General features: G+C 34.1%; 1 protein-coding gene across 1 annotated transcript in view; it reads right to left on the bottom strand.

The window, feature by feature from the left end:
• Nucleotides 1-1,734: 1,734 nt before the first annotated feature.
• The window catches only part of Arl1 (ADP ribosylation factor-like 1), a 108,954-nt gene continuing 95,286 nt past the window's right edge, over nt 1,735-15,402 (bottom strand). Inside the window, exon 6 of the mRNA XM_090414421.1 lies at nt 1,735-2,865. Coding sequence (XP_090270547.1) covers nt 2,835-2,865 — 31 coding nt within the window. The 3' untranslated portion in view covers nt 1,735-2,834. The remainder of the gene's footprint in view (nt 2,866-15,402) is intronic.

The following is a 15,402-nucleotide window of genomic DNA, read 5'->3' as shown; positions in this document are numbered from 1 at the left end:
AATTCAAAAGTCAGAGGCATATGCCAGTTCTTTTGCATATTCTCACAAAACCCTAGCTGATATCAGATCTAATCCCACAGCTCTATTTACATTGAGATTCTGCAATATTCTAAGAACCCCCAATTATCCATTTCTGTTCCCACATCAAAGTGTGTCACATATGTTAAAGCAGTAACCTCACTAAGATGATATACCTTTTTAAATGGACTTTCAAATATGACAAAATATTTTGAAATTATACAGAGTAATAAATCTACTAACTGGATGGAATTAAACTAAATTTAGTATTTAGGATGTATTCTGAAATAAGTCAACGTAATTCAATTTCAGTTACAATTGGATCATTTTTATTGGTAAAACAATTTCACTAAATAAAGATTTTTGTTCCCTTAAAAAATAAAAATACATATAATGTGATTCCATTCTGGGGAATCCAATAAATCTCACATTAGTGGCTTAATGGAATGGAAACAGCACCAGGAAAGAATAAAAGTTTGTGTTTAATGCTTCCAGGGACATCTTCAGAGAGTATAATTGCAACACACCTTCACACAAAATGAAACTCAGTACATAAGCACTCTCTATAAGCAGCGGTTAGAACTTTCGGTTGTATTGGGATCCCTAAGAATTAATGATAATTCTTAGGGTTCCCATGACAACTGAGGCTTCTGACTGGTGTTCACAGAGGGCACCATACCTAGCTATGACTCTAGAATTGTATCTACTGAGTTCACTTGGTTTTGTGTAGCTTTTCTTTGACTGAGACAAAATACTGGAATCATGAAACATTGATTTTAATTCTCAGTGTTGTTTTCACTTTATTAAGTGACTAACATGAGTTCTTTTACTCAGTACCTAAGCTTGAATATGCAATTTAATAAATCAGTCATCTCTTTCATAAAATGATTACATTGATTTAATTTTTATTAAATCAATTTAATCATTTAAGTCAATAGTCTCTATTGGCTCAAGTCATCTCAATTTTGGTTTTGATTGTACTATTTTTAATGGCAAAATTAGGTAAAAGAAAATTAGATAGACACAGAACCTAAGCCTTTTTACCTCTAGACAACTATCGTGGCAACGAATGATCAGAATATGCAAAATGCACTTTTCACGATTGTCTGCAATAATTGCCATCTTAATATCATAGTTATCTTTAATTCAAACAATGTACAAAATGATTGTGTGTGTGTGGAAATTTATTTGGGTCATATGTATTGTTTGAGTTTTCTTTAAGAATTTTGTACAGATTGCAGCACTAACCTGTCATCTTGTTTGTGAAGAGTAATGCTTCCTGTCAGTTTGTTTCCCCCGACCCCCATAACAGAGACATTTCATTGCACAAAACTGCATTACTTGAACAATAATTTTAGCAACAATTCTTAGTGGATTTCATCAGCCATACAAGAACTGAGAGATGGAGAATCTGTTTATTGCCTAGTTTGAACAGGCTGCAAACAGAGATGATGTGTTTATAAATATGTAGCATTCTATTGCTACTATTTTGCTGTAAAGGACCTAAAGAGCCAGGAAGCTCTTTAGGTCCTTTACAGCTAACTGCAAACCTCTTCCTGGCTGTTGATTCTTACCCAATCTCAATTATAGTTGCACACACATGTCAAGAAATTCAATTATCTTTACTATACATTGTTAGGTGCATATTTACATATACAAATGGCTATCAGATGGCATTATTTATAGCTGGAAACTCATTACTCCATTACAAATATGAAACGGTCATAATAAATTTATTATCGATGAAGTGCATAACACTGTATATAATGCTCTCTTCCACAGTGAATAATAATATCACTTAAAAACTCCAATTATCAAATATATTTATGGCAACATGTATGAATTTGATATCAAATTACTGAAGAATTAAAGAATGAACCCCATTATATAACTAATGAGTACCATAAAATAATTACAGCTTGGATCTTAAAAAAATTGGAACTGAGACAAAAAGCATGTAAGCAATATATAAAGACAAAAAATTATTCAGTATAAAATTATCACTGCTAGTTCTGCTAACAATTATTACATCCTATTTTATCCTCAAAAATTTATTATATATGACTTACTGTTAACATAGTTTAAATTAATGCAAATAATGTTGATTTAATTGTGAAAGTATGAATCAGTACTTAACTGCATCAAGAAGAAATCTAAATTTAATTGTAGCAGAATTATTTTAAAAAAAGGCACTAGAAATGAGCAAATCATTAGCAGACAGTTTACAAGAACATGTTCTGTTAAAAAAAAAAAAATTAACACTATTATTTTGGGTGCATTAGTATTACACAACATACTCAGCTGTTGGCATAGAGCAGCCCAATTTTACTTTGGAGATTGGTGAATAGCAACCACTATTAATATTTCACTCCTTGCAACCAATTTTTCAAAGCTGTCCAAATATCAAGGAAAAAAAATTTTTTTTTGGCCTTAAAAAATAAAAATAGACAAAAAAAAAATACACAAATCATTTTATTTTTGTATTTTACTGTGAAAATGGAAAATCTGATAAGTTAAGACAATGTGATGACAACAAAAAATAAAAGATTTTGATAACATAATTGTAATGCAACTTCGAAGATGGAATCTGCATAATACTGCAGGTTACCAAGACTAGAGTTCTTCGTGTGCCAGTCAACATCAGCACAGAAAAAAAACAAAAAACTAACATTTCCCCCTCCTTTACCACGTTCTGCTGCTTTTAATTCTTCTGTTCATCATATGTCACTATTCTCTTCCTCAAAGTTTCATAAAAACATGTATATATATGTATTATCACCATTGGCCCTCTTGTCAAAAAGCTGCTCTTTGTATTCTCATTTGTTGTTTGTCAATGCATTCGATAACCTATACAAAATAAATAAATAAATAAATAAAATAATAATACTAATAAATTATATATTTTTTAATTTAAAAGTTTACTGCTAAATACTTTTAAATATGATTACCACAATATGTATTTTCTCACTGATACTGCTGCATACAAGCTAACTCTAATAATGCTCACGCAACCCTGCATCACATCATTTGCAATTCCCAAAATTAAATTACACATTCATTATTTGCAACTATATTTCCATTTTTACTACTGAATGCTACTGATATAACAGTATACATATAAGGGCTTAAAAAAAATATCCAACTACAATAGTTTTGATTTGGTTAACTCAGTATTCATAATGTTTGCAAACAGCAGTAACATTCAGTTGATGCAGAAATGTGCATTTTGCTGTAATTAGTGCTAAACAAGTTAATGTTTTTCTTATAGGCTGATGTAACACAAAAGAATATGAATCTTTTTTTTTTAAAAAAAAACATTTTTTTTAAACTTGGCAATCAGCAATGAGAGTATGTAACATTAATCACTGAGACATTTTGAAAGGTATGAAAATTACCTTGTGATAATTTATTAAATGCAATGCTCTGTATGTGCAGAATTCTATGGAGAGATACTGCTGAGCCCACAAATCTCTCCATTCTAAAAGAGAAAACAAAATAAAAATGCCATAATAAAAAATAACATTTTTCTTCCCCTTAAATTAGAGCCAAGTTACTTTGAAATGTACATGACAAAGGATGACTAATGTGATCATAGAAAAGAATTTTTCAGTTCCCATAAACTGTCAAGCATTAAAATAAAAAAATCTTATGATGCAGGAATCACAACAGATATAGCACAAATTGCTAGTGCCACAATGGAAGACAGCATTAACACATAATGCTTCAAGAATTTAAACCAATCATCAGATGAAGTACATCTGACTATGGCTGAGAAAATCCAGTTTCCTTGAAGAATAAGGTGATTTCACTTTATATAGATTTCTGATATTTTTTATAAAGTAATGTCACCACACAGATCACTAGTTCTCAATCACCAGGATGCAGATAAGCTGCAAAATATGGACAGTTGCACAGTTCTTGAGTATAGTACCATGTTTATTTTCTATATCGATTTCAATCTCCAGCTGTAATAGAAACATGTCAACATTTTCCTTCTTTCTTCTTAACCAGTGCCCCCCCCCCTATTAAACACTGATGTACCAAAAGTTTTCAAACTTGTGTATGCACGACCGAATAATTAAAAAAAAAAAAATTCTTAAAGAATGAACTCCATTATATAACTAATGAGTACCATGAAATAATTAGTCTGGATCTTAGAAAAATTGGAACTGAGACAAAAAGCATGTAAGAAATATTATGATTCAGCATAAAATTATCACCAATGTGCTGGTTTTGCTAACAATTACAATTTTAATCCCCATTATCCCTTAAAATTAATGAAAGTATTGATAATATATATTTTCTCAAAACTTCAAACCTTTTGCACATAAGCACACTAAAGACAGAAACACCTAGCTGACATGACATAGCCTCCACTTCCTCCCCCGAGTTCCAAAGACCCAGAGTTTCGACACACTGTCGAAACAGCTCACATCCCGTTGCTCCCACCCGACTATTTTTCCTCCATCAATCCCTCCGCTTTCCCCAAAAATAATTTCTATCTTCAGATCCTTCTTCCACTGCCCTTCCCAAACATTCTCTACCCACCCTTAATAATATACACATAAAAAACCTGTTTTTTTTTTCAAATAATTCCCCCACATTACTTTACCCCCACTTTCTTCAATCCCCTTCCTTTAACAGCAGATGAATGCATATCGCCAGTATAAGGAGACAGAAAACAACACCCAAAAAAAAAAGGTATGTCCAAATTTTCCTCCTATATTATTTTTCATATATTAGTTTTATAACACTTCAGTAATGCCCTAAGATTTGAGTAAAAAGCCAATGACATTGTAAAAAAAAGGGGCACTCCTAAATGAAAGTAGGTCATATTAGCCATTAAAATAATAGTTTATTTGAGAGGAATTATGGGAATTTTTCCAGAAATAATACCTATTCAAACCTTTAGGTAAATTATGGAGACTACAATCATGTTAAGAATAATTACTTTAAATCCCTGATATTTTAACCTTCATATTAAGGTCACCTGGAGTAGACACACATACACATATTACTATTATTACGTGACACCTCCACAGGGAGTCCACCAGCTACACTAACGCCATCTACTGCCCACCACCACTAATATTTTCACAGACAATCACAAACATCCATGCCCATGGTGGGATTCGAACTAGCAGCCTTTTGGCTGGAGAGTGGATATGCTAACCACTTAGCCAATCAGGCTGGCATATATATAATATATTAGCCATATATATATATATAATATATTAGCCATATATATATATATATATATATATATATATATATATACACAGTAGCCCTCCCTTATTCATGGGGGATACGTTCAAGATTCCCATGACTGCAATAAAAGTTATATGAATATGAATGAAATCCTAGCAACCTCAGCATGTTTTTTTACTGCTTTACATTGAAACCAGTCTGGGTAGTGACCTCTCCTCATAATGTAAGGCAGTATTACATCTCCTAGGAGCTGTGCTTTACATTATGAGAAAATATCAAGGATAGTGAGGGAGCTTGCTCTGCCTTTGCTTCGAGTGGCCTTGGTGTTGTACTACCACGTGTTCACTTACGCTTGGATTCGCCGATAGTTCTTCGGCATGAAACTCTTAGATCATAGTTTTTGATCTTAGCGTTTCGCATACTGGCTGTAAAATAATAAGGGATTTTTATCCCCTTAATTTAAATATTTTACTTGCTTTATAGGATCTCCATTCAGAATGCAGCTGAAGTTTTCTATTCTCCTACCAATTTTCCTAGTTTTGGTCTTTTTATTGCTGATTTTCATGCCAAATTAGTTACAGCTGTTATTCAATTTAGGCAAAGAATCCTGGAGACTTAGACTATATGTGTTTAGGAGTACATCATCATCTACAAGCAAACAGCTATGTTTGACATTTCCAGTTCTATCAGACCTAATGCCGCTTTCTTTCATAATGTGATCCACATAGATGATTCATTCATTCATCATATGGAGTTTCCTCCATCCCCCCCCCTGTCCTTATTGGGGCGAGTTGAGCCCCTTCATGGGGGGTTAAGTATTTATGACTGTAGATCCGTGTGTGATCATGGGGCCGGTTTGCCTGATTGCGGGATGAAAAACGCCAGATAAACTGGCGGAAAAAACCCTACTGCCCACACTCAAGACCGGCTAACTTGGCTATGCCTGAGGAAGATCCTCAAATTCCTCACATCTTCGACGGGAATCAAACCTGGGACACTCCTTCCCCAGTCATATGGTTGCGAAGCGCACAGCCACTAGGCTAACCGCGTGGACTCCATATAGATGATGAATAAGAGTGAAGATAATATGCATCCTTGTCTTACCCCTGATTTTATATCAAACCATCTTCCTTTATTTCCTTCAATTCTAACTGCTGACTGAACAACTCAAATATAGATTGCATTGTTCTATATAATATAATATTCCATTCACCCAATATAATTGAAGTGTTTTGAAAAGCTTTGCTCTTGACACTTAGTCATATGCCTCTTCCAGATCTATAAAACTTAATTACATATCCTTGTCATATTCCCATGATTTCTCAAACTATTTGTCTTAAAGTGAAAATCTGATCTTGATAACATCTATTTGGCCTGAACCCATCTTCTTGTTCTCCAAGTTTCTCTTCCACAACCTTTCTCAACCTCTTTTCAAGTACGCATGCATAAATCTTACCTGGAACATTTAGTAGAGAAATTGGGTACTATGAGAGCTCTACTCAAATCATCAGGAATTCGACCTTCTGACCAGGCCCTCTGAATTATGCAGTGTAGCCACTGCAAGACATTTTATACCTTCATACTCAAGGATTTCTGATCAAATATCATTTACTCCAACTGTTTTTCCACATTTCAAGTTTTTGATAACTTTTTCTACCTCAAGTATTGATATGTACTCATCTTTGCATTCCTCTTGAAAATTTTCTAGTACAGTTCTGTCACCATTTGGTTCGTTTAACAGTCTTTTAAAGTAATTACTCAAAATCTAGGATATCCTTATCTTCAGTTCTTATTTTTATCATCTTTGACTCCTTTTACAGTACACTTTCCTCCATTTCTAAACTTCTTCAACAGAAGAAGCCTCCAGGACATTTTGCCAGTTTCCTGATATTTATTTTTCATACTCTTACCAAAGTCTTCTCATGAGTTTTGTTTACTACTTTTACATATAGCTTGGCTCTCTTTCTTCTTTTCTAGGACTGCTTCTTTGACACATTCAACTCGGGAAGATCAAGTTGCACTTTTATCTTCCCGATGGGACTTCTCATTACCTTTTGTGGGCAACTTCCTTGTCGTGCAGGTGGGCTTATCTGATGCAAAGTTTTTCAAGCCATTTTGGTTGCAACTCTTTCAGTAGAATTTTATAGCTGCTTTCTTGTGTGTAACTTCCACGTTGGGCTGGTGAGGGCCTCACTAACAAAGTTAATTAGGCATGTTTGTTGCAACTTTTTCGGTAGAATTTTATTTGAAGCTGGCATTTGTAATCTGTCTTAATGACATTGAAAATTTCAAATGCAACTGAACAAACACTTATTTCATGTAATTGAAAATTTGACAAATGTTAGGACAATTGGTTTTAGTTAGATGTATGTTTGACAGTACAACAAACAATTTTGCTTAAGTCTATGCAGCAGAGTTTCTGTGGAGAAATGTTAGGTAGTGCCATTTTTATCCGTTATTTCTAATTTGTCCTATTTGTTGACAAATATATTATGCAGACTGCAAATGTCTCTGTACCTTATTCAGTGATATAAAAAAACTAATTATTTTTCTTGTATCTGCAGTATAGTTGCTGTTAGTGATTTATATTTTGCAAACTAATTCCATCTATTCATACGTTTTTTTTTTTAAAAAAATTATGCCAATCATAAATGCAAATATGAAACTAGAGTTTATAGGATCATGTATTCTTCACTCCAACCCCAGATACTTATAACCAGTGGTGAGCTATAAGGGGCTCGAGCCCTTTGTTAAATTTTTCTCAAATTTGCGAGCCCTTTTTTCTTCTTGTTTAATAATTTTGTAGAACTAGAAAATACCACCATGGAATGTATACATGCTACTATAATTGCTACTTTAAATTCACATGGATTTTCTGATAATTATATAAAAATCATTTGATTGCATTTTGTTCTGATGGAGCTAGTGTAATGTTAGGAAACAAATCAGGTGTTGCAATCAAACTTCTAGAAAAATTTCCCAATGTTGTGATTTGGCATGCACTCATCATTTACACTTAGCATTACAGCATTCGATAAAAAAAAACATTAAAGAAATAAATCATTTTGAAATATTTATGGATAAATTATATGCTTTTTATCATCAATCACCAAAAAATCAATGAGAATTAAATACAATTGCAAAAGACCTTGGTATCATCATCATCATCATCAAATTCCTGCCATGTACCCTCAAGGGATGTACAGGATATGACAGTACTACATGAAAAAATTACATCATTACTAACTTCCTATCTACAATTTTCCTCCAAATCAGTCTGTTACTTGTCAAGACTCCAACATTATCAGATCTTATATTTCTATCGTCTAAGGCACTTTGTACCTTATCAATCCACCTATATCTTGGTCTTCCTCTGGGTCGTTTTCCTGCCAACCTGGCAGAGAACACTTGTTTTGCTAATCTTTCCTCTCCCATTCTATTTAAGTGACCATACCACCTGAGATTAGCTCTGCTAATGCATTCCTGGATGCTGACAATATCAAGTTCTTTCCTATTATCCTCATTTTTAATATGATATTGCCATTGATGCCATCTGTTCACGCCTCTAATCTTTCTCAGGACTCTCATATCTGCGGTCTCTAGTCTTTGGTCAAGTGTTTTACTTCTGACCCAGCTCTCAGATCCATAAGTTAAAACTGGTTTGAACACTGTCTTGTATACAGCTAATTTAGTGTTCCGACTAATTTCTTTCTTATTCCATATGAATTTATTCAATTGACTTCCCACCATACCAGCTTTGCTGATTCTGTTGTCTATTTCTATATTTAATTTACCATCTTCAGTAAAAATCGTGCCTAAGTAGCTGAAATGTTTTACTTGTTCCACAGGTTCTCCATTCACAACACAGTTGACATTTTCAATGATTCTGCCTATTTTCATTGTTTTTGTCTTTTTATTGCTGACCATCATACCATATCTATTACAACAGCTATTCAATTTAGTCAGAGAATCTTGCAGACTTATAGCGGATTTATTTAGAAGTATAACATCATCCGCATAAAGCAAAGAGCTGACATTAACATCTCCAATTTTGATATCAGGTTTAATACCACATTCCTTCATAATGTGATCCATATAGATAATGAATAACAGAGGGGATAATGTACATCCTTGTCTCACACCAGATTTAACATTAAACCATCTTCCTGTACTTCCTTCAATTCTAACTGCTGACTTACAACTCAAATAAAGACTAAGTATTGCTTGATATAATGCCCCATTGACACCATATAACTGCAGTGTATTGAATAGCTTCTCTCTTGGCACTTTTCTTCTCAACCGTTTCTCAAGTATACTTGCATAGATCTTGCCAGGAACACTCAGTAGGGAAATAGCTCTGTAATTCTCACATTCAGTTTTATTTCCCTTTTTATATATGGGTACTATGAGAGCTCTACTCCAATCATCGGGAATTCGTCCCTCTGTCCAGGCTTTCTGAACTATGCAGTGCAGCCACTGTAAGACTTTTATGCCACCATACTTCAGCATTTCTGGTCGAATATCATCTACTCCTGCTGCCTTTCCACATTTCAAGCCTTTGATGGCTTTTTCTACTTCAAGTATGAAGTAGAAAAAGGCTTGTATTCCTGACTGCATGCCTGGTCAGTGTTTTTTACCACTGTGCTGTCATCACTGCTTGTTTCATTTAGCAGTTTTTTTCAAAGTAATTACTCCATACTTCAAGGATATCTTTTTCTCCGTTTTCATGTCACCTTTATCATCTCTAACTCCTTTTACAGCACTCTTTCCTCCATTCCTAAGTTTCTTCAACAACCTCCAGAATATTTTGCCACCTTCTTGATATTTATTTTCTATATTCTTGCCAAAGTCCTCCCATGACTTTTGTTTAGCTAGTTTTACACACTGTTTAGCTTTCTTACATTTGTCTCTGTATTCTGTAAGAGTAAAAGCTGACTTATTTGCCAGGAACTTTTGATATGCTTTCTTCTTTTCCTTCACTGCCTCTTTAACTTCCTGTGTCCACCAGGGAGTTCTGATTTTTTTATCCTTGCACACAACCTCACCACATGCCTCTCTGGCAGAATCAATCAATGTTTTCTTCAGAGTTTGCCACTGAATCTCCAAGGTTTGATTCCTGTTCTCAAACTCTTTCATTTTTTCTTCAATAATCTTTCTGTATTTTAGTCTAGAGTTCACATCTGAGAGCTGCTCAACTTTTATTCACTTTAAAACTTTCTTACATGTTATTCTTTTCAATATGAAATTCAATTTTATCCTGCTCAAGACTAAATAGTGATCACTTCCAATTTCAAATCCTCTGTACACTCTGGTGTCCTGCACCAGGGAGAAAACATCACTATCAACAATAACATAGTCAATGAGACTTTTCTTATTCCTAACCTCTTTTCTTCATGTGAATTTGTGCACATTTTTATGTTGGAACATGGTGTTAGTAATAACCAGTCCATGTCCTGAGCAGAACTCCGACAGATATTTGCCATTATTATTAGCTTTGCTCTTTTCTCCAAATTTTCCCAAAATATTTTTGTATGTCTCACAATCATTTCCTACTCTGCTATTTAGATCCCCAACAAGGACCAACTTTTCCTTTTTCATTGTGTCAGTTGCTTTTTCTAAAGCCTCAAAAAATTCCTCCACTTCTACCTTAGTAGAACCTTCTGTGGGACCATAGGCACAAATAAGTCTCATTGTCCAGTTCCCCATTCTCATATTTGCCCACATTACTCTACTTGAGACTGACTGCCATTCAAGAAGATTAGCCTCATATTTTGTGTTGAATACTATGGCTACTCCTTCTTTTCCTTGATTGTCATTGCCTGAATATAACATTTTGTATTTATTGCTCAGAAAGATCTCACCAGTTTTGGTCTTTTTTGTTTCAGTCACCCCTATTATGTCGATCTGGTACTTATCTAATTCCTCAGCTAGCTCCATTTCTTTGCCATTCAGGCTTCTTACGTTGATAGTACCAATCTTTAACTCTGGTGACGTTGAGTTGGGGTTTGTTTTCAGATTTGTTCCAGTAGCAGACTTTTCGCTGTTCGCCCTGGTTCACTAGCGAAAACAACAGGGGCCTTGTTTAACCAGGCGACGCCCCAGCCGGAATGAAATTTTGTCATGTTGTACCATCATTTTTTATTTTGGTTTAACCAATAAGAATACAATTTGGTCGGCTAAATCCCAAATTGCCAGCCCATCCTCGTTCGTTCAGTATCAAAGTAGATACCCAACAGGGTGCACCATGAGAAGGTGAGGATTGGACATTAGGTCAGAAGCCCTGGTCGGTTCTCCGCATTCCTTTAAAGGCTATGTGGAGGTCTCCTCTCAGTTATACAGCTTTGACCCTTAAGCACCCCTTGGTATCGAAAGACCTTGGTATCGAAATTTTAAAGATCGGCCATGTGTTTGGACTACGATGGGCAGTTTGCAGTTTACGAACGGCTCTTGCTGTGTGGAGAAATTACCCAGCTTTATGCAAGCATTTTGCATCAAATGATAAATAAGGGCTTTTTAAACCGACTTCTCAATTTGGAATTTTTAAAAGATCTATCATTAATGATTGATATCCTACAGGAATTATATCTGTCAGAAGCTGTACAAAGTCACAATATAAGTATTATAAGGACTAAGTTAGGCCTTTTTTTTTTTTTTTTTTTGCTCGACGATGCAAGCCCTTTGTTAAAATTTCCATAGCTCACCACTGCTTATAACACAAGTGCACATATATCACAGATGAAAATTATTTTTACTGCATTTTATAGTACAGAAAGTACTATTATTCACATCTATTTCTTTTCCTTATATTTGCTATTCTTTACATCTTTTAGTAAATCAAGTATACTAACTAATAATTAAATATATCATTCTCCTTGTTTTTTAATATATTCTGAAAAGAACATTCCTTTTCACCTATCACCCCCTTTCTTCAATGCAGGATTAGTTACAATTGAAGAAACTGTTACAAAAAAAAGTCTGATGACATGCTAGTAAATTTGCTTGCTTCAACAGATGGTTGGGTTTGTGGTTGGTGAGCTACAATTGCCGCGACCTGAACGTGCTAACTTCTTGTGTCCACCATGATGTTATTTTTCTATCCTAGCAGACAACTTTACCACATACCTCGCTAGCTGAATCAATCAATGTCTTTTTCAGAGTTTACCAATGAGACCCCAAGGTTGGTTCTTGTTTTCAATCCATTTCATTTTTATTTCAAAATGTTTGCATAGTTGAGTCTATAATTTACCTGTAAAAACTGCTCAATTTTAATTCTTTTAAAAACTTTCTTACATAATGTTCTTTTCAATGTGATATCCATTTTTATCTTATATAGTACTAAGTAATTGGTCACTTCCAATCCTCTGTACACTTTTGTATCCTGAATCAGCATGATGATATCACTATCAACAATGTAGTTAATAAGGCTTTTCTTATTTTTTGTGTCTTCTCTCCATGTGAACTTGTGCACATCTTTATGTGTAAACACGGTGTTAGTAATGACTAGTCTCTGTCCTGAGCAGAAGTCTAGTAAATACATACCATTATTATTAGCTTTGCCCTTTTCTCCAAATTTTCCTATATGCCTGGTAGGATTCATTTCCTGCTCTGCTGTTCAGATCTCCAACAAAGGAGCATTTTTTCCTAATTTTCTTTATGTCAGCTGCCTGTTATAATGACTTCAAAAAATTCCTCTACTTCTTCCTTAGAACCTTTTGTGGGACCATAGGCACAAATAAGTTTCATTGTCCATTTCCCCATTTTGAAGTTTGCCCACATAACTCTACTTGAAACTACCTTCCAATCAAGAAGTTTATCTTCATGTTTGGTGTTGAATGCTATCACTACTCCTTCCTTTCCTTGATCATTTATTGCCTGAAAATAACATCCTATACTTATTATTTAGTAAGATCTCTCAAATTCATATTAATAACTTTTAATACAGCAAACTTGGTCGCCTAATCATGATTTAACCCTTTCAGGACCAAAGGACTTATGAAGTAATACAAAGTTTTTAGGTATTAAAATGACTTTATTAGGTATCTATTTAACATAAAACATCATCATTATGTAGGAAAAAATCGTAGGTTTTATAGAATTTCATGGGACACACGTTCCAATGGACGTCAAGGGTTGCAAATAAATTAAAATCACTAACATTTATGTATTGGCTTCAACTACATTTCACTAAACATAACAGTACATAAATCAACAAACACCGATTCGCCTAATCCATATTTAGTTATAACCCATATGATGATTTTTTTCCCCGTGTACAGATCTAATTCAAACAAATAGTCCATTTTAGCATCAGTTCTGCAGCACATTTTGAAACCCCATCTTATAGGTTTATTTCTGATATACTGTTTCATAATATTGTACCCCTTAAATTTTATCATATGCTAGTCAATGGATTGTGTTTTGGTGTTATTCATTGCTTTTTGAAAAGAACTGTTCAGATGATCCATTATTACAGGCCTGATTTTATATGCTTTGTCATAGTTAGTGCTTTTTCTATCTTGGTCTTCATCATTGCAAAAGTGTAAGTTTTTGGAGATATTTTCAAACCTATTTCTAGGCATTACATTTGCAATGTAGGGAACACCATATCTGGATCAGTAGACCAGTAATCTCTCAATGATGGCAAAACATGATAACCCATCACCAAATTCATACCGAGATAGGCTTTCATTTCATCATCATCGACTGTGTATTGTGTTCCATTCTGCTCAGCGTACCGTATAGATTCAACTCTTATTTTTCTATTTTGATGATGAAAATAATAAATTTAGTTTAATCCTTTATCCAAGTGTGAGCAAACAAAGTTTGCGACTGAAAGTATCTTCAGGACTGGGGTAAGGTGGTACAACATCTTATTTTTCTAACTAAATCTTCGAAGTTAGTAGTCAAATAAAAAATTTCAATGGGCATCAATAACGAATCTTCATCTCTGTCTCTGCAAATCTGAACTTCTCCGAAGATATAATCAACAGCAGAAAGCTATTTGGAACGTATGTATTTTTTTTCCATATGAATGTAGGGCCAGTTACTTGCGGTATATTTTCTGTTTCAGGTTCTGTTGCTGATAATTCCAACATGTTTTGTGCTGGCTCTTCAATTTCAACCATAGAAACCCCTGCATCCACATCCTGAGTTATAAATACCTGGTCTTCCTCATCGAGTTCTAGCGAGTCTTTATCATTGTTATTTTCTGCTACTAAACACTGCAAAATTTCGTTATCTTTCAGTTCAAACTGCTTGCGCCCTTTTCTCAACATGTCTATACTGATAAAAAGAAAAAAAGTGGGTAAAATAGATAAAAAAAACACCAATTACAACAACGAGTAATTTACTTGTAAAATCCGCCCCTTTACGTCCACAGGGACAACGGTGTCCCTTTATGTTTTTACTAGTTTTTATGGAATATTATTTTAAAATTTTATTGAAAAACATAATACTATTATTTACTTACCATCAAATGAAAATATTACACCACAAACATATAACAAACAATATTCTATGCAGAAACACATGAAAAGTTCTGAATACGGCGCGCTCTGAATGTATGATTTGCCACGAAACTTTCTTTAGACAGGTGGCGCTACCACAGGGTTTCCAGTGATAAAATTATCAAAAATACGTTCCAGATTACGCATTTGTTGGAAAAAAATATTGACATTATTTTGGTTTACGTACACAATCAAGATTTTATGTGGGGACACATATGTCCCATAGTCTTGAAAGGGTTAACATAAGTGTTTGTAATATTAAAGCTAAGATCCTAGCTTACTATAAGTCCAATAATAATTAACGCTTAGAACAAAAGAGTATGTGGTTAAAATTTGCACCATCCATATTCTTGGGATTTTTAGACCATTCTTATTATTAAGATTAGAGTGGTAGATAAGAATTTCACAGGATTCTTTAAATTTGCACTCATACTGTCTTTTGGTGTGAGATGCCTTTCCAGTCGATTCTAAGTAGAGTATTCAGGGCATGATCAGAAAAGCCAGATTCACCATAATTATTAAATTTAATGTGCTGTTTATCTTCCTTTTTTTTTTGAATAGGAATTGTGCATCCCGTTTCACTGATATAAGGCAATTAAAGAATTAAAGGTGCAATGAATACAGTATACTCCAGAGTGAGTCAATGGAGGAATTGATTTTTTTTTCTTTA

The sequence above is a fragment of the Typopeltis vanoorti genome, chromosome 25 (assembly GCF_054136105.1).
Source record: "Typopeltis vanoorti isolate ZY-2024b chromosome 25, IOZ_Tvanoo_1.0, whole genome shotgun sequence".
Taxonomy (NCBI): Eukaryota; Metazoa; Arthropoda; class Arachnida; order Uropygi; family Thelyphonidae; genus Typopeltis; species Typopeltis vanoorti.
Note: the sequence above shows the minus strand (reverse complement) of the source record. Positions and strands in the feature narration are given on the sequence as shown.